General features: G+C 40.3%; 1 protein-coding gene across 6 annotated transcripts in view; it reads right to left on the bottom strand.

Annotated features, from left to right (window-relative positions):
- The window catches only part of BEGAIN (brain enriched guanylate kinase associated), a 178,158-nt gene that overhangs the window by 82,614 nt on the left and 74,714 nt on the right, over nt 1-20,830 (bottom strand). For 3 of the 6 annotated variants that reach the window (XM_081937884.1, XM_081937886.1, XM_081937887.1), the window contains exon 3: nt 13,935-14,024. The exons of the other annotated variants lie outside the window; for them this stretch is intronic. In XM_081937884.1, the coding sequence (XP_081794010.1) occupies nt 13,935-14,024 (90 nt within the window). The remainder of the gene's footprint in view (nt 1-13,934; nt 14,025-20,830) is intronic. 6 annotated transcript variants of the gene reach the window in all.

Genomic DNA, 20,830 nt, shown 5'->3' with positions numbered 1-20,830 from the left:
TTGACTATCATCTTTAAAGCGCTCCATGGCTCAGGACCTAGCTACCTGCGGGATCGCATCCTGCCCAATACATCCCTGCGGCCGATTCGCTCTCACAGGGAGGGACTCCTCTGGGTGCCGTCCACTAGGCAGTGCCAGCGGGTGACGCCCAGGAGTAGCGCCTTCTCTGTGATGGGCCCGACCCTCTGGAATGACCTCCCCCCTGACATTAGAATAATGACTGATCTCCGCTCCTTCCGTAACAAACTAAAGACCCACCTGTTTAATTTAGCTGGCCTGGCCTAACTGTAGCTTTTGTGTCCCTCTAGCCTGTATTTTAAATTTTAAATGTTTAGGGATAGATTTTATAGGTTGTTTTAATTTTTAACTATACTGTACAGCCTATCATATAATTTGTTTTAATGGGTATTTATAATTATTTAAGTTTGTATATTGTTTTATTGTGGTCTGTACACCGCCCCGAGTCCCTTTGGGGAGAGGGGGCGGTCTATAAATAAAATAAAATAAAATAAATAAATAAATAAAGCTGAGGCAACCCGGTGGTTAGTTCTTTGAAATTATAGTACCATATATCTCCTAAAGAGATTTAGCAAGAAATCACTAATGGCTTGTCCTTATTCTGGAAATAAGTTGCTACTTTGATGACCTTTATATAAAGAAAAAAATCAGAACATTTGTATTATGTTTGGATATCATGATTCACTTACCACTTATTAAATGCTGCCAAGTACAAAGAACAAACTGCTGTCATTAAATTGCGTTCCAGGTTTATGGATTTGAAATGAAGAAAATCATCATGAATGGAATTTGTTGTGAAATAATTTGCTGCATTACGTTAAGCAGGCTATTTCACTCACTCGATCCACTTTCATTCATGAAGACTAAGGGTCAGGTTATTCTTGAGAGCAGCACAACAAGAAGAATGTTCGTATGTAAATCAGATGTGGTATTCAGCTGGTTCTCTCTGGTTTGGACGAACCGGTAATGGCGGCTGCCGGAGGATCCACTCAACTGTCCCAACATAATGCATGAGCACTGTGCATGCGCAGAAGGCAGTGCACATGTGCAGATGCAGTGCATGCGAGCGAAACTAGTGCGCGCACACTCACATTTGCGAACCGGTAGGGAAGGTAAGTGAATCCCACCGCTGACATAAATGAATTCACCATAGAATAACAGAGTTGGAAGGGACCTTGGAGGTCTTCTAGTCCAACCCTCTGCTTAGGCAGGAAGCCCTACACCACCAATTATTGCTTTCTTTCTCATTCTGGAAGTAAAGAAAAGGATTTATACAGCGGAGAAAAAAACAATTGGGTGGGAATAGATATGAAAATATTTTGCAAGTATCTGAAGTTTCACAGAAAGTCAAGACTTGACCTCTCTCATATCAGAGTTCAGAATACGATATACCGTAACAATCTTAAATTAAAGGAAGGTGGATTTGGACTGAATGTCACAGAAAAATAATTTAACAGAAAAACTACTTGTGGGATTGGGTGGTAACACCCCTTGTTTGGTGGTGTTCAAACAAAGGTTGGGGGTGCTGGATTCTTTCACTGATAAGAGGTATGAACTTGATGGCCCAAATGACCCAATTCCAATATATGATTCTATGTCTATTCCCAAGGCATCAGTCTTGGGATTTTTGCAGGATTGGTCATTTTTTAATGAAATAACCCTGTGCCATAATTCCAAGGGCACTTATGCTACATAAATATTTTATAGAAGGAACACACCCTACATATGGAGCTGGCATACAGAGACAACAAAGCATTTCACTGGCTATTTATCATCCCCTGAATTTCATGCAATACCAATGCTGTGACAGAGCACAGATGTCAAAACTCTGAAAGGTGAGCTAACAATGACCTCACTGTCCAAGAAAATGAGGTTATTGATGGCAAACCAATATTACATTGTGTGCTTTCTCTTAGGGCCAGATAGAAATGCAATGGAAACAGTAGTTTCTACTCCCCCCCCCCCATGCCATCTCCTCTGCCCTAAATGAGAAGGTATAATTGTTTCCAAAAGACTCTAATCTTCTGATTTCCACTGACCACCTGGGGAGACAATAGGCTGGTAGATCTAGATGTGCTAATAGATATCTCTTAATTGTTTTACAACAACAGTGAAGCAAGTTCTTGCCTGGATGTACCCCAAGATTTTTGCATGACCACAATTCAATTCTGTTCTCACTCTATCTTTAAATTTGTGACTGCCAAAACAGGGACATAATTTTTTAAAAAATATATATTTAAAATTTGAGACACAGCGAGTGGCTCAGTGGCTAAGACTCTGAGCTTGTCAATCAGAAAGGTTGGCAGTTCAGCTGTTCGAATCTCTAGCGCCACATAATGGAGTGAGCTCCCATTGCTTGTCCCAGTTTGAAAGGATGTAAAAATGAAAGTAGAAAAATAGGAACCTTTGGTGGGAAGGTAACAGCATTCCATGTGCCTTCGGTGTTTAGTTATGCCAGAGATGACTTTGGACAGTCCTAGCTCTTCGGCTTTGAAACAGAGATGAGCATTGCCCCCTAGAGTAGGGAACAACTAGCATGTATGTGCGAGGGAACCTTTACCTTTATGTATTTTTTTAATCACTACTATATAAAGATACACATAAAAAGTAACCTTGAATGGGGTGGGAATGTTTTTTTTTTTTAAGGTATTAAAACAAGCAATAAAAACCCTTGGCCAAATTTCGGACTTGGGTGTTGTCTGGAAACTGCCAACTTCTGCTTCGAATAAGCAATATTGCACAGTCTTTAGCTTTTATAAAAGGAACAGTAGATCAAAACAATCCTAACACAATAAGACATCACAGTAATTCTGAACTGATGGAAAAGATAGAACACACCGGCCAAAGAGTAAGGATTGTTTGAAATGGGTAGGTGACCCTGCCCTCCTACCTGGTGTTGCATTGTACCCCAGTGAGAAAATGATCAGATGTTCACTGTGCCTGTTCACAATTCTATGAAATTCCTGCTGATGATGAACAATGTCCCTATTTTCCTTTCTTGAATGGGTTCTTTTTTTTTGTCTCTAAACCACATTTAGACCAGACTAGCCTTGAAATCTTCAAAGACTTCTTCAGGAAGAGAACTGTGCTTTATAAAGCAGGAAATATGATTAATCTATAGCAATAGCAGCAGCAGTAGCCTAAATATTTAAAGCTTTTAAAGCATAAAATCTTTGTTAAAAGGCCAGGGAGAGCTAAAGGAATTTCCAGTGATGTGTTAAAGACTAAGTGAGCCACTTGGCAGAAGACATTTTCAATTTGGGGAAATGCCTGAAAATAATTGCTGTCGCGGTGGATGCAAATATTTCATGTATAAATATGGCTACTGCAGCATTAGATGGTATCAAAAAACAAAAGGTTGATAATTTAGAAAAATGCTGTATGTATTAATGAGCATTAGATATTCATCGTGATATCTGCTGCACTTGATCTTCGCTAGCTGATTATCACGTACAGTACATAGATAGGAAATGAAGAAAAAGCAATTCATAAATAATACATCTTGCTGCCCAGAGGAAATCAGCAATAAATAGGACTGTTCCAAGACATTTGTTGCCTGAATGCTTTGGCCATTTTCCTACATTAGAGGAATCCCAATATGGATCAGCCTGTGGCAGTTCAAATAAACATGGCAAGCCAGCTGGGATGGAATACAGTGAGGAGGGGGGTTCCCAGAAGGGAGGGGGGGTGCATTCCAGAGGAATAAAGGGCTATTTAAGTGTGAGAGAAAGAGGTTAAAGACAGCCCCTTCCTAACAGTTCAGCAGATAATAGAAATCTGTCTGGCAAGATTTTGTCTATAGGCTTAAAGTAATAAAGAACTCAGCATGGAAGAATTGCTATATGCCATTCCTGGTTTTGGGCCCGACACCAGCTTAAGGAAATTGCCCCATGTAGTTCATAGGATATACCCAGCTCTGATCTGAAATGGTATGTGGGAAGGAACTTGGCGCAAAGAGATACTGTCTAGGCCAGGGGTGTCCAAACTTGAGAACTTTAAGACTTGTGGACTTCAACTCCCAGAATTCCCCAGCCAGCTGGCTGGGGAATTCTGGGAGTTGAAGTCCACAAGTCTTAAAGTTCTCAAGTTTGGACACCCCTGGTCTAGGCCCTAGACAGTATCTAGACTCTAGGGAATGGTCAGATAGGAGAGAGACAGTCTGCTGCAGGATAGTGGGCAGGGAAAGAAGCTTAGAAGGGACCTTTCCTAGTTTCTCAGGCTGTAAATGAGGCAGCAGGAGATGTGTATGTTCAGACTTGTGAGATTCTATTAATATAGCCTTACAATAAAATAGAATTATCTCATGTGGTCATGTTTCCTGTCTGGTCTCCCTGGGAAGGCTGACATATCCTTCCCATTAATCGCTCTTGTTTCATTCTGAGTAATTGTTTGACCTTATTCTTTATCTTACCTGCAAAGATGGAAAATAGTTAAGAGATATTTGCCAGCCTTCTGTTCAAATTACATTAATCCGATTTACAGCCCTTTTGAATGGAAGGCAATGAAGAGTGTTTATACCTTGGCCATGCTCTCCTCCTCTTGCAATAGTTCACCATCAGATATCCCTGGAGCTTATATTATGAAAAAAATAAATAATTAGGTCACCTTCTGTTTCTAGGCAGAATGTGTCAATTTCCATTGCTTCCAGTGGCAACGGAATGCACAGACCCTTGATCGGTGAGATAGAAGGAGGGAGAGAAAAGAGAAGAATGCATGGAAATTATTTTGAAGGTAACAAGGGTACTAAGATGTTTTTGTATCTTGGCCTGAACAACAGTGCACAGACCTGTTCACAGGTGACTTTAGGCAGAAAACATTTTTAAAACCATATTGAATAAGAAAAAACACATATTAATGATCCTAAACCCGGGATGGCGAACCTATGGCACGCGTGCCACAGGTGGCATGCAGAGCCTCACTGCAGGCACGTCAGCGGTTGCCCCAGCCCAGCTCCACTGTGCATGTGTGCGCACCTCCCGCCAGCCAGCTGGTCTTTGGGTCTCTGCTGCGCATGCACAGGGAGGGGCAGGGCACATGTGGGGATGCATGTGTGCATGCAGGGGGCCCTCGCATTGCATTTTGGGGCCTCGTGCAGCACTCCCGTGCCCCATTTTGACTTTACTGTCCTAAACTAATAGCTTTATTTCTATTAATGAAACCCAGGGAAGACATTTTGGTAAATTCTCAATTATACACAACTCTCCTCTCTTTATGAAGCATAAAAAAACAAGAGATTATTGTCTTAAGTACAAGAGTACAAGGGAGTACAAGGTACTCCCATGTGACACCTTTCCTGCGCGAGCTGCACTGGCTTCCTGTGGTCTATCGGGTGCGTTTCAAGGTCTTGATAACGATCTTTAAAGCGCTCCATGGCTCAGGACCTAGATACCTGCGGGATCGTATCCTGCCCCATACATCCCTGCGACCAATTCGCTCACACAGAGAGGGACTTCTCCAGGTGCCATCCACCAGACAGTGCCGAGGGGCGGCGCCTAGGAGCAGAGCCTTCTCTGTGGCGGGCCCAGCCCTGTGGAATGACCTCCCTCCGGATATTAGGATTACCTCTGACCTCCGCGCCTTCCGTGTAAAGCTCAAGACCCACCTATTCCAAGTAGCTGGCCTGGCTCAACCATAGTTTGATCATATCGCTCCTGACGGGTTTTTTAATTTTGTGATTTTATTTAGGGGATTTTAAACTGTGATTTTAATTGTTTCCATTCATCTGTCTACCTCCTCCACGTATATGTCTATTTTGTGTATGTATTGTCCATATTTGTATTTTATATGTTTTTATTGTACGCCGCCCCGAGTCCTTCGGGAGAGGGTGCGGCTAACAAATAAAAAAATTTTTTATTATTATTATTATTATTATTATTATTATTATTATTATTATTATTATTATTATTATTATTATTATTATTATTATTATTATTATGAGTCTTCCTCAAGAAAGGGAAAAAAGAAGACGAGACCCATTTCAGAATATATGGCATGAGAAGATCAAGAAAGGATGCAGGGTAACTAAACAACCAGGGTTTTCTATAGGGCTAAACCACCAACTTAGATGAGTTCCTCTGGCTATACTCTTGTAATACACTGAATCCAACTACTTTTCTCTAAAATTTGCAGTCCTCCATTTTTTATTTTGCTGTGGTATGTTTCATAATAAATTTTTGAAACAAATATTTCTCTTCTTATTAGCATTTGGGATTGCTATAATCTTGTAGCTTTCTGCAGACAGCCAATGTAAATTGTTTACTAGCTGCTGGGCTTAAACTGCCTTTGACTTTTCGTCTTTTAATTAATTGAAGTGACATTTTTCTCTTTTTGACCTTAGGCTTAAATTTCTGGTTGAGAGGTGGAAAAGGTTGTGGCAGGAGCAATGCCAGTGGCCAGAATTCACCAAAGACCTCAGAATATGACCCTGAAATCGCCCAGTAATAGAAAAAGTAAACAGGAATGGACATTTCTGCATTCCTGTATATATATTTCAGTACATATACATTGGTATATAAATATGAATACATGGATAAAAATCTTGCATGATGCCTAGCTTCCTCCCTTTGTCAAATTGGGTTTAGCAACTCCAGAAGAATCAATCTTGGAGATCTCCCTGACCATAAATGTGTATATGTGACCCTTTGTATACATGCATGTGTTTATGTCTGTCTGTCTGTCTGTCTGAAGCCCAGTTCCAAAAGAAGGGCAAGGGCAGGATGAGAAAATTGATATAGGTTGAATAAGTACTGATTAAAACTAATTGCTTATAAAATAAATGACGCCACATATGAATCTCTTTTTACATAAATAAAGTAATATTTCTCTTCCACAGAAATCAGTTTCCCATATAGAAATATATAAGTGTGCACACAGCCTGTAGTCCAGCAGAAACTATGGAAAAGGAGGAAAAATACATAAGATGGGAATGAGGGAAAGAAAAAGATGCAAAGAGAAACTGGATGAAGATGACGAAATGGGGTAATTTAGCAGCAAAAGACTAAAGAAAGATACAGTAAGTCCTGATTAAGTTTTCAAAAAGGGTTAACATTCAGCCATCAAAGCAGTCCCTCTATATAAATGACTAATCTTCAAACGCTTCCATGTTTTTCACCAGCCATTTTTATTTCACACCATATCTATTTGCCTCATCAAATTTGGGGTCACTGCACACCTCCCTACTCCCTAATTATATATGGCAATGTTTGCCATATTTACTAACAAGTAAATACAGCATATATTCTGTGTGTGTGCGCGTGGGCACGCATCACAACAAGCTATCCATAGCTCTGCACTTCTGCGTTTGACAGCCATTTCTTCTTGTCTGAACTGGGGATATACTGAGAAACAGCAATGGATTGAAGGTTCCAGTCCAAATTGCAATTCAGCTTTTAAACATTTGGGCAAACTTAGACAAATCAGTAGGTTCTCAATTATGTCATTTAAGAGGGGGGGGGGGAGTATTACAAGGTGACAGCTCAGAAATTGGTGAAAACATATATTAGAACTTCAGTAGTCAGAAAGCAGTGAAACTCCGCAATAGAAATGAGCATTACAAACCAGCCAGTCTGACATTAACACCTGGAAAGATTCAGGAATGATACTGTCTTAAGAACCTTGAAAACAATGCAGTGATTACTAGAAGTATTTGACAGTAGTTTCTCATGACACTCTAATTTAGGAAGCCAGTTATTTATAGGATGCATGGTATGCCTATTATGTGGATCCACAGCTGACTTGGAAACAATTTGGTGAGAACTCATCAAATAGAACTGAATTACCGTATCAAGTGAGATGTTCTATCAAGTGAGATGCAGTATTGTCTGGGATGCTACATATCCTCTTCACGACCTATTTTGCTTGTTGCCTTTTGGGAGGAGGCTTTGTGGTATCTGAAGCAGAACATCCAGATCCAGTCAGTTTTGTTCCATATATTATCAACCATGTGAATTCTCAAGTTTCAAGTATGTATTCAAAATGGACAGACAGGAATGTATATAGCATGCATATATGTGTGCTATGTATGTGTATGATAATACACACACACACACACACACACACATACACATATATGTTGTATTTGTGCTAATAAATAAATAAAGGGAGACTAATATAGATCTATTTCAAGCTATTTAGCTCTCATCAGCTAGCCATACCCTTACTGTATATATATGTTTGTATATATACCTTACTGCAGTGACGTGCGGTGAGGTTTATGACTGGTGAGGCACTGACACAAGTGCTGGGTTTCAAATATTTTTAGACTTGTGGACTTCAACTCCCAGAATTCGACAGCCAGGCATGCTCAGTTCCAATTTAAAGTGACAGCATTTGTTTTTCTCCTTTGCTCCTTCTTTCTTTTTCTTTTTCTTCTCCTTCCCCTCCTTCCTCCCTCTCTCCCTTCCTCCCCCTCTCTCAAACACACACACACACACACACACACACACAAGTTGGATTGGACTATCTCTCCTACCCCTTCCCTCTCTCACTCACTCTCAAACAAACCCCCCAACACACAAAAGTTGGACTGGATATCTTTTCCAGTGGCTTGAAAGCAGCTCCTCTGCCATCCCCCCCCCCATTCCCCTGCTGCCTTTCCCAAACACCTCCACCATTGCAAATGCAGCCTGCTGTCTGGGTGGGAAATGCCTGGAGCACAATAAAGCCCACCCACCACCTCCTGCTGGCAGGCTGGGGTGAGAGGAGAGGCAGAGAAGCCAGAGGGGAGCCGATCTGAGCCTTCCAAAAGAAAGAGGCTGGGGGGAAGTGTGTGTACTACAGCATGGCTCTTTGCCTGGCTTCCTGCCTCCTCCTGTGGTCTCTCCTCAGTGCTCGCTTGTGCTCTCCCTCCCCAAGTGTAGTTTGATTGCAGGTGGAGCCACGTTGCCTTTTCAAACTTGTAATCAGTGAAGCTGGGCTAGATTTTTATATAGTTTTATCCAGCTGTGTGTGTGAGAGAGAGAAATGAATGGGGGCCTGGGGAGGAAGTCACTACACTTGGGGAGGGAGAGCATCAGTGAGGTTAAGCAGAGTCATCCACGGTGAGGCAGCAACTAGCTCAGCTTTTTCCTTTTACTTTTTTTTTCATGATGAGAGTGGTGAGGCTGTGCCTCACTTGCCTCACCTGACTGCACGTCACTGCCTTACTGTATGTATGTATGTGTATATATATATATATATATATATATATGTATGTATGTATGTATGTATGTATATGTATATATGTATATATGTATATATGTATATATGTATATATGTATATATGTATATATGTATATATGTATATATGTATATATGTATATATGTATATATGTATATATGTATATATGTATATATACACACATACATACATACTTTCTTTTGAAAATAGGCAACAGAATTTCATTTTTAATGTGGACCAGTGTGCTCAATGTAAAAAAAGAGAGTACAGTTTATCTTGCCTTGCCTAAAATTTCCTACTTGGCCAAGTATTCTTCAACGTTTTCATAATTAATGACTTTGATGAAGACATGGAAGAAATGCTTATCGAATCTACAGATGGTGCAGAACTGGGCGAAGAGTTAATATTCTAAAAGGCAGAAATAAAGTTTAAACTAATCTTGACAGTTTAGGGACGTGGTTTGAAAAATAACACAATGAAATTAATAGAGACAAATTCAAAGTTAATCACTTAGGGGGAAAATCAATTTGAGAGATACAGCAGGGGATGCCAGACTAAGTATATGAGAAAAATATATTGTAATTGAAGTGAATATGTATCACTATCAAGACATTGTTGCTGAAAAGGCAAATGTAATTTTAGATTGCATAAATTATCTAATTTAGGCTGCAGAAAGCCAGATGACCTGTATGTGCTAGCAAACTGTTGAAGAGTTCTATATTACTTTGCTGTCAATTAATAGGCATGTAGATTTTTACAGCTTAGTTACGATAGAAAAATGAATAAAAGAATACTTTCCATAGTAAGGGGTGAATTTCACTTCATTCTATATTGTTCAATACATGCTTGAATACTGCCTCTAGTATTAGGCTATCAACATTCAGAAAGATTCACAGAAATTAGAACATAGGCTAAGAAGATCAAACATAATAAGCAGGGGATTAGAAACCATGTTTTACTGAGAAAACTGGCATGATTAGCTTTCAGAAAATATGACAAAATGAGAATACAATAGATATTTAAAGTGAGTGAAGGGACGTCCCCAAAAGAAGGCTGGTTCTCTATGGTACCAGAATGAAGAGGTACAATTATGGTTTCAATTGAGAGGAAGGATGATTTCAGTATAATGTTAGAAAAAAAGTTTCAAGGAATAAGAATAATTTGATGGTGAAATTAATTCCAAGGCAGATGGTAAACTTATCTTTACTGAATGCATTCAAAGGTTGGGCGGTTATCTATTGATGCTGCTTTAATTTGAATTCCTGCTTTGTGATGGGAGTTGGTCTACATGCCTGTTTTCAACCTTAAGTCACAAGAAACATGGATTCTGACTAGTGTAATTTCTTCAGGATGCTATGAAGACTTTTTTTTATCTGTACTTGCACATAATGGAGATTGCAATTTAGACATTCTGCATGTAAAGTGTATGTCCAGCCATTCCACTTTACTCACTCTCCTGAGTTTGTGCTGAAAGATGATTAGCTTTCAGTCAAGGTTGACTTCGCTCACCTGGTTTGAGATTTCCAATGACCCTTTAGTGGTGTATATATGTGTCACTTATAAATCCCAAGGCAAGTGAATGAAGCAAGAAAAAGAGCTTGAAATACCAAGACACTCCTTTAATCAGAGAAAATTTCTTTGCTAAGTTGATTTGGAATCTTTCAAACACTGTGCTAATTTTTATTAACAAGATAACTGATTTTGCTAAAGAGACTTTCTGGTTATATATTTAAGAGAGGTAAAAGTTTAGGCCAGAGGACGATAAATGATTGTTCTGACTAGTAAATGCAGTAGGATTGCTGCCAATTTAAATGATGACTAAGGGAATCTAAAGTAGACTGGACACTTAAGGAAGACTTGAATTGTCATATTTTAGCCTCTTGAACTTCTGTAGCATGTATTTCAATTCAAATTTAGTTTGATACGGTACAAAACCTTGGATGGCATCAGGGGGCAGAGGCTTGCATAACTGGTTTAATGGACAACATTTAGAAAGAGAAGAAGTCTTCAGTTGACTGTGGTTTATTGATGATACCCAATTAGATATCTCTATCAGTGGTGGGTTGCAGGCGGTACGCCCCGGTACGGGCATACTGGGGCCAGCCCAGAGCACCGGATACCGTTCCGGTACGGTGGTCCGGAGAACCTACCCGCCCACCCATGCTCCTTACCAGTGTTTAAAGACTTCTGCGCTTCCACGCAGGTGCATGGCACATACAGAGCCTGCAAAATGCTCTGCGGAGCAGCTGGAGCATTGCGGAGGTGCTAAGACACATGTGTGTGCTGTGCGCGTCCATGAGGACGCCATTGGCCCCAATCCAATCGTACCGGTTGGAATGGGATTTGCAACCCACCACTGACCTCTATGCTGACCAAGTGATGTTGTCAAGCTGGTTTTGCAATGTCTGGAAGATGTAGGGCTAAGATGGGGAGGATCACAGACAATTTGAACCCTAACAAGACTGAGTAGCTGATATTTGGAGGATTTTCTAGATCTGTGACTTTCAGCTTGCTTCTGAATGGGATGGCATTTCCCAGACAGAGCTGATGGACAATTATAGGCTATTTCTATTGAGTCCTAGAGATATGCTTTGTGTACCAATTACACCTCTTTTTAGATTAGAAGGCCGTATTCATGCTTTAGTCACCTATTGTCATTACTGCAATGGATTTTACATGGGACTGCCTTAAAAACTACCTGGAAAACATCATACTTTACTGAGATACATGCTCAGGGCATTGGGAATTCCAATGCCCAATATTGGAAGAAAGATACAAAACTGACTATACCAGATTGGGAATTTAAACTTGGAGACTCTGAAGCAATGGCAAAACTAACAGCATATGCCCACAACAGAAGTTGAACCAAATTCAAGCAAGGATGTTTCCATATACACAGTATATCATGTAGCAAGCCAAATATAAACACAATATAGTTTTAAGAGAGTCTAAATATTTATAAACACTGTAAATTGATTAGAATACAAAAATGGGTGAAAAAAAGTTAAAGTTAAATATTTATCTACATTTTCCAAGCAACTCCTTTTTTTTTCTTTTCACTTTTTTTCCTCTTATATTTATAAATAACAATGAAGAGACGAATGTAATATTATGTATTAGTCGCAAAGACTGGAACCTTTCTCATAAAATAACTCAGTAGTTTTTCTAATTTATCACTGCCATATTTAGCTTTAACTGTACAAATTAAGCAACCCTATATTCATTACATTTTAGAAATCACATTTAATACTGATGTATACTTTCCACCCTCTTCTTTAAAGGTTTAATTTATCTAATTTATCACAGTGTTAACAATTTCTAGTTGTATAAATGCAACTGTATCTAGTTATCATCGGTATTCTATAATGTGTTCTTTGCATTTTATAATACAATAAAATAATTAATAATTAAAAGATTACTTGGAAAGCGGTAGTAATGAGATAGTTAAAGGTGTGGCTCTGTACGCCTAAGTAAAATCTCTACTTCAATAGCTGCACTGGCTTGCAGTTTAGCAACAGCAATAGCACTTAGACTTATAAACCGCTTCACAGTGCTTTACAGCCCTCTCTAAGCGGTTTACAGAGTCAGCCTATTGCCCCGAACAATCTGGGTCCTCATTTTACGCACCTCGGAAGGATGGAAGGCTGAGTCAACCTTGAGCCTGGTGAGATTCGATCTGCCAAACTACTGGCAGCTGGTGATCAGCAGAACTAGCCTGCAATACTGCACTCTAACCACTGTGTCACCACAGCTCAATTTCCTTCCCGGTTCAATCAGCATGGCAGAGGGCTGTTTATTTATGGGATCACCTTTCTCTAAACATTTCTGCTCTTCCCACGAGAGATATACTTGGCCTCTTTATTACACAATGCCATCTAATGAGTCCTCAAGAAGATGCAAAGATATCTGCCCAATGGAACGCTATACTCCCTTAGATACACTCCCTGGTAATTTTTAGGGCTTGAAGAGCTGGCTCCATCTCTATGTAGTCCTATTGGCTGACCCAGCTTTGGTGTTCCCGGCTGTATATTACTGAATTACTCCATGCTAAGCCCAGATTGCTTTCTTCTATTCTAAAGTATGCCTCCAAAGAGCTGTAGAAGCCTCACAACAAAAATAAGAGGTAAATTTACAGCTTTCAAGAATACTAATGACTATTATGAAGATAAATGGAGAAATCACCTGAAAAAGGTTCAGTTCACAAAAGGAAAGCCATTCTAGAATTGGTCATTTTAGAATCAACCATAATTCTTATTTCTTTTCACAGAAGCGTAACTATTGAAATTACAGCTTCACAGTAAGTATAATTCAAGTTTCAAAAAAGCCATCAACTAGCTTCACAGTAGAATGGCTAAATTCCAGTAACCATTATATTAAGAGATTCTTGTTCAATGTTACAAATGTTCTGTCCAACTTGCTTCTGTGCACTCAAAAATCTTAAGTGAAGTGAACCATTATCTGCAGGGTTCAGACACAGGATTTGGGGCCAGCAAAAAGTTGCCAACCCAATTCAGAAGCTGTTACAGAACCTTTATAAAAAAAAACTATTTTGATTGCCATCCTTTAGTTGTAAGAATAGTTAGACTATATGCCCATGAAACTGAGGGTGCAGGTAAACAAATTGGGCTTATTTTCAAATTTTTTCCTTTACCAAAGCATCAAGAAAATGACTGGCAAGAGAGATAGGTAATGAAAAAAAAGCAATAGCAGAAAGATATAAAATAAACATTAACTTGATAAAATATCACTCTTTAATTACCTGTCCCAGAGGCTAGGTGAAGATTTTGCGAGCCTGCCCTGGAGTATTCTAGGCTGCCATAGGCAGGTAGGCACCCAGGAATTTCGTACCCTGTAGCATGAATAAAGGATAAACCATGGCTAGGAATTCGTCAAAACAACATCTCTGTGATAACCTAACAAAAATCCTGCAAACAAGTAGATAATGTATATAAACATATGTCTTGAGCTAATTAAAATTAGGTCCCTGAAAAATATTCAGTGTATTCAGTGGAAACTTCAACAAATCTCTCCAAACAACTACCGCTTCATAGATCAACAAGCAGACAACTGGAAATAAATTAAACTAAGCACGAAACTGAGAACTAATGGATCATCACATTTTAACTGAAGATTTTCCCACAAAAGTGGATTCTACCATCAATCTAGCTAGTTAATTCTGTTGTCAAACAATGCCTCAAATGTTTTCTCTTATTGTTCATCTGAAACTAGGAGCATTATGCTACAAGCCAAGAGTTCATCAAATAAGTCCTCTTGCTGCATAGAGTGTGCCCTATTTTCTGTGTTGCTTATTTGTTCTTTGTTGCTATTTTATCAACTTTTAAGACCACTCAGAGTCATTCTGATTTGAGTGACCTTGCAAACTGAATGAATTAAAATGAAATTAAATATATGCTTTGGTGTCATGATGCAAGCTTTATTCCTTTTATACCTTTGTATCATTTGGCCTTCTGCAGAGGCTCATGGCTAACATTAACTGAACTGCACGTCTATGTCTGCTCACTAGGCCAATCAAGTATTTGTCCTCTTCTATGTGACAGTTCACTCCACTTATCGACATCTGCCTTCCCCAGCTTTGCACTTTCAGAAAGTGTTTGATTAAAATGCCTATCATCTTTTCCACTGCAGCTGGAAAGCATCAGATTGTGGAAGAGTGGTGTATATCATACAGTACTGAACACCTGATATGGGTCTTTAAATATCAGTGGAGAGTTGATGACTAAGCAGATAAGAAACATAATCGTTTGAATCCCCCCTTAAGACATGTTGCATGTGAAATTAAAATATATCAATTTGTATAAATAGTTTGTCATTAAGGGAGGTCTTAAGAAGGAGAGGGTTGTCTTAAAATCGCAAGTTGGACATTCTAAAGGTATTATCATTTTTACACCAAGCGTTTATGTTTTTTCCCCCAAGAGATCAAGCAACTTAATTGGATTCTGTGCATCAATAGGTTAATATGGGAAAGGAAATGATATTTGGATTCCTTTTTCCTCCCTTCCTAACTGTAACCATTTGTAAGGAGAGCTTCAAGACAGAGACATGAGTGGATCAAGACCACTGCTCCAAAGAAAGGATGAGGACATCTTAGTTTAAACTGGATCTGGGTCTCATAAATTGGGCACATCTGGCAGCAGAAGCAGACATGTGAAGCATTGGAAATTTATTGGCGTGAACACAACTGGAACTAAACTTGAAGAAGCAAATATACAGACCATGATTAACACACAGCTAAAGCAGATTTTGAGTGCCTGACAAAAGAACAACAGGTAAGCAGGCTAAGCAACAGGAACTGTCACAGAATAAGGCACAGCTGTGCAGCACTAGTTTGCAGTAATTTAAATTTTAACTACCTATTTTGTGCAATTTCTTGTATTTCTGCTAAAATAAGCAGATGGCTTTTTAAAAAAAACAAAGAATATGTAGCACTCATGATGTTCCTTGGTTTGAGGAATGAAATGCCTGCACGAAAACAACCAAGCTCAGAGAGCATCAAGGACCCCTCAAAAGAATATCTGCAGAGCAATAGGAAAATAGAGCCCAATATTTGTTTTTAGTGATTAATATATACTATTTCTTTTTGTTTGACTTTTATATCTTTCTTCATGGCTCTGCAGCCCTTCCCCTCACCCCCAATATTGTGCATGATGCATAAAACATTACCTTTCTATTACCACATGCCAGAATAAACCTGTCAGCACTGTCTTACAACAGAGGTAAAAACCACTGGAATATTTCCCAGGCACAATAGGGTCTGTATAATTACAAACCACCTTACCAATGTTTACTGAAATAAAGTGATATTTCCTCATGTTCATACCTAAGTAAGACTTTGCTATAATGGCCTATAATTGGGTGCTGGGTTGGCTTAAGACATTTTATTGCCAGAAGTGAAAGTCAAGATGGTGTCTTCCCTTAATGCCATTTACATATTAAACTGAAAGTTAAACCTCCATAAGACTGTGAGTTTATCTCCAGCAATGGAAGAAACAGATTAGGTGATTTTGGATAGGTCCTTAAACTCACTGCTTCTGCCATCTTGTAGCATCTGCTGCCCAAGATTCACGTTGTGAAATGGTAGGGCTACAACTGACTCCTGCCTTTGGGGGTCAATCAACCTTACTTCAGGCTCTACTGGCAAGTAAAGGATTCTACTTTGAGACCAAAATAGAAGGATATTCCATACAGGGAGAGGAAATCCATTACAATGTGAATAAGAATGGGCATGCTTTAATTAATACACAGGTAAGCAGAACTGAAAAAATGTTTTTAAACAGAATATTAGTTCGTTAGTTTACTTTATTGTCATTGCACCTCGTACAATGAAATTAAATGCCATCTTCAGGGTACATCATACATAAGAAAACTATAAAAATAAAACAAAAACACATATCCTTCACATTCTATACCTGTGATGGCGAACCTATGGCATGCGTGCCACAGGTGGCATGCAGTGCCATTTCTGAGGGCATGCGAGGCATTGCCCTGTCAGCTCCAGCATGTATGCACGTGCTGGTAAGCTGATTTTCGGCCTTGATTTTCAGCCATTTTTCGCCCTCCGGAGGCTTCAGTGAAACCGGAAGTTCAGGAACCCAATGCATAAACCGGAAGTCCATTTCCAAACTTGCGGTTTGCGCATTGGGTGGTTTTTCACCTTCTCCAGGCTTCAGGGGGCTTCCCTGAAGCCTGGGAAGGGTGAAAAATGGCCCAACGGAAGAGGCTTCAGTGAGGTCTGCGCGCATGCAGGGGGGGTTGTGCTTGCATGCGTAGGGTGGAGGGCATTATGAGTGTGGCTACATGCACAACACCCCCTCCCCACGTTCCCCCTGCTTTTGGCACGCCTCTACAAAAGGGTTAGCAATCACTGTTCTATACAATTGAATTGAAAACTCCTGTTACTGCATTAATATTACACTATACCATAGAATTCAATATAGTTACTACTCGGGGATAGAAGCTGTTTTTCAGCCTATTTGTCCTTATTTTTATTATCCTGTACCACCTGCCAAATGGTAATAGTTCAAAAAAAGGGTGCTCGGGATGAGAAGGATCTTTAAGAATGTTTTGAACTTTCTTAAGGCAGGAGGAGCAATAAAGCTCTTCCAAAGAGGGGAGAGGGCAACCAATGATCCTTTGGGCAATGACGTTGATCCTCTGGAGTGCTGTCCTATCTGCCACCGTGCAATTAGCAAACCATCCACAGGTACAGTAAGTTAAAATAGTCGGTAGAAGATCACCAGCAATTTTTCATTCAGTTGTTGTTTCCTGAGAAGTCTCAGGTAGTATAATATCTGCTGGGTCCTTTTAACCAGTGCTGCAATGTGAGTGCCCCAGGTTGGGTCCTCTTTGATGGTAACACCCCAAAACTTAAAACTGGCCACTTGCTCCACATGGTCTTTGTTGATAACCAAGGGCTGGAGGTCTATTCCTTCTGTAGTCCACTATAAATGCCTTGGTCTTATTAGTGTTAAGGACCAAGTTATTCTCTCAACATCACGAAAGCAACTGGTCCACCTCATCTTGCTAGGAAGACTCATTCCCCCCGGCCCCCGGAGATGAGTCCCAGCACTTATATGTTTCTTTATGATGACCTGAGTGCCTTGTTAAACAGGTTACACAGGTGCTGTCCGTGATGAACTTTTCAAAGCAGGGTCTCCAACCCTCAGGCCACAGCCGACTATCAGGCCATTCCAGAAGTGGGCCGTGCGAGCAGTAGGCTGGTGTGCACATGTCTGCAGCTCTACTCGTGCGAGTAGTGGGCTGGAACATACACAGCTCTACTCGCACGAGTTGTGGGCTGGCATGCACATGCAGCTTGACGTACCCAAGCAGGTGCATGCACGCACCAACTAACTGCTTGCACTCCCCCCTCCCAGCCCATCAAGTCATAAAGGTTGGGGACCACTGTTATAAAGGATTATTCTGTAAGTACATGTCCACTCAGTCATTCTATTTCTCATGTTTCTGCACCTTCAAATAATGGACATCATCAGAGAACATCTAATAGCCACTAAACAGAGAATTGTGCCTTGTGCAATCAAACTGAAGTGGTTTTCTAACAACTTCTACCTTGTTTCCCTGAAAATAAGACAGGATCATATTTTCTTTTGACCCCCCCAAAATAAGTGCTTGGCCTTATTTTTGGGGAGGTCTTATTATTTTTGAGGTGCAGGAGGTGGCGAGCGTGGTCACCTCAGGGCTGCTGCTGTGTTGCAATATTTTTGGGGAGGGTTTATTTTCGGAAGGGGGTTATTTTAGTGCATACGCTCAAAAGCCTGATTGGATTTATTGTCTGGGGAAGTCTTATTTTCAGGGAAACAGGGTATTTTGGGGTTTCTATTTCTGAACATGGAGACCCAGATAGAGAAAACTAGGCTGAAGAGACCATGTTTGAACAGCAGGTTTTAATTTTTATTTCATACCTAGCCCTATTATTTCCCTACCATCTGTAATATATCAAATAGTCTTTGCTATGCTAACAGACCAGCACAAGACATAATGAAATAATACTGTTCTTTACATATAACTTGATTCTCTTTTAAGTTGATTCTTTTATTTCTATGCCACACTATCAGTCAGTGACGTCCAGTGAGGTTTAGGGCTGGTAAGGCTGGTGACATCATCAAATTATCATCATGAAGGGAGGACTGTGACAACTTTGATCTTTGCAAGCGTGCAAGCAAAATACCCCAGGATCACGGTGGCGGGGACAGCAACTCCTTCCGCTGCGCTGCGAAGAGCCACAGGAAGGAGGGGAATGGGACCATGTGTGCAGGAGGCAGCCCTTCATGTTGGCTCAGGAAGGAGGGAAATGGGACCACGTGTGCAGGAGGCTCCTCAGCGCCAGCCTCAGATCAGCGCGAGCCGCGGTGCCCTTACCCTGCACACGTGGTCCCATTCCCCTCCTTCATGAGCCAGCATGAAGGGGACCACGGCTGCGCTGATTTGAGGCTGGCGCTGAGTAGCCTCCTGCACACCTGGTCCCATTCCCTTCCTTCCTGAGCCAACATGAAGGGCTGCCTCCTGCACACGTGGTCCCATTCTCCTCCTTCCTGTGACTCTTCTCCACAGTGCAACGGAAGGTGTTGCTGTCCCCGCCACCGTGATCCTGGGGTATTTTGCTTGCACGCGCAAGAAAGAGATGAAAGAGAAAAGGGGAGATTTTTTTTGTTTTCATGATGAGAGCGGTGAGACTCTGCCTCCCCTGACTGCACGTCACTGCTATCAGTATACTACAGAGTAAAAATCTGCTAGTCCATAATTAATCCCTGCTTCTTTACTGCATGTCATGCATTCACATTTTGCCCTTTTTTTTGCATTTGGGTGCATTGAAAGGTTTCAAAATTGTTGCCTGAAGTATTGCAGACAATTAAGATACCCAAGTTTCGCCCACTGACTTCAATGAGAAAAATTGACTTGATCCTTTGAGGGCACGGGAATTTTTAATTTTGCAATAGAAGTCTATAACTTTTGCAGACTTAAAGACACCTAAATTGGCCCTTATGCCTAACCCACATCTCCTAATACAAAGGTAAAAGTTATACAAATTGTTGAAAAAAATGCCAGCTGTGTCATAAAGGTGAGGAGAATCAGAATAAGCAAGAGGGCTAATGGACCATTATGATTAAACCTTGCCCCTTTTCTATATGCGGGTGACATCAACACATGGGACAAAAAGGTCAAGGCAGTGTTCCCAGCCTTTCTGGCTTGGGGGGAGGGGAAATGGAATAGTTTTATTTGAGTGGCAGGCATTTGTATATGAGGCTCCATTTACATAAGCAGTGGGTGCTCACGCCTACCGCTCACACTAATTGACCTTCATGGGCAAGCACAAGTGCCCACTGCTTGTGCAAGTGGAGTTGAGCATGCACCATCTACTTCCAAATGAGCCACACAGCCCAGAAGTGAGCCAGGGCCCGGGGATTGGGGATCCTGGGGTTAGGATTTGCTTCAGAACATGCTGACTACCAACCTGTCAATTTTGGTACACACCCATATGTGATACCACTGTTGAGGATTTTCCTGTGACATACTTGCTTACTCTTGACATAACAAATTAAAAATATGAATCATATCCTGCTGTCAGACTCAAAGAAATTTTTTAAAGTCTTCAAAATCCCCAATTAAATGTTTAGCATAATTTTAAGCCCTGATTTTGATTGATAACTAATATTGTTCCTGTGTTTCTTCTTCGTATGCTTTATGACATACATTGCTAGCAAGACTCACATAACTTCTCCTAAGGCCTAACTGAAGAAATGTTGAGAAATGCATTGAGATGTAATAAATGTAGCAAAACTCAGCGTAGAAAAAAATGTTTAAAAAAAATCTCCCCAAAGGGATTTAATAACTTCCTGTCAGAGATAATCAGTGTTCACTGTGGCTATATTAATCCAATTCAGAAATGTAAGGTTGAGCGATAATGAGCAATTATATGACTTATTTATTTGCCTCATATATTAGAAATATGAAAATGAAGCTAGTGACATTCCAAAATTACAGTGGAAACCTTTTTATCTTTGATAAAAGGAGGAAAGATTCTGACATATCCCAGTATTAATTCTTATCTGATTAAAGTGTTTTCGTTGAAAAACCAACCGGAAATGTAGCTATACTTCGATGAGCCCATTTTTTGCC

Source organism: Natrix helvetica (assembly GCF_964273705.1).
Source record: "Natrix helvetica genome assembly, chromosome: 1".
Classification (NCBI taxonomy): domain Eukaryota; kingdom Metazoa; phylum Chordata; class Lepidosauria; order Squamata; family Natricidae; genus Natrix; species Natrix helvetica.
Note: the sequence above shows the minus strand (reverse complement) of the source record. Positions and strands in the feature narration are given on the sequence as shown.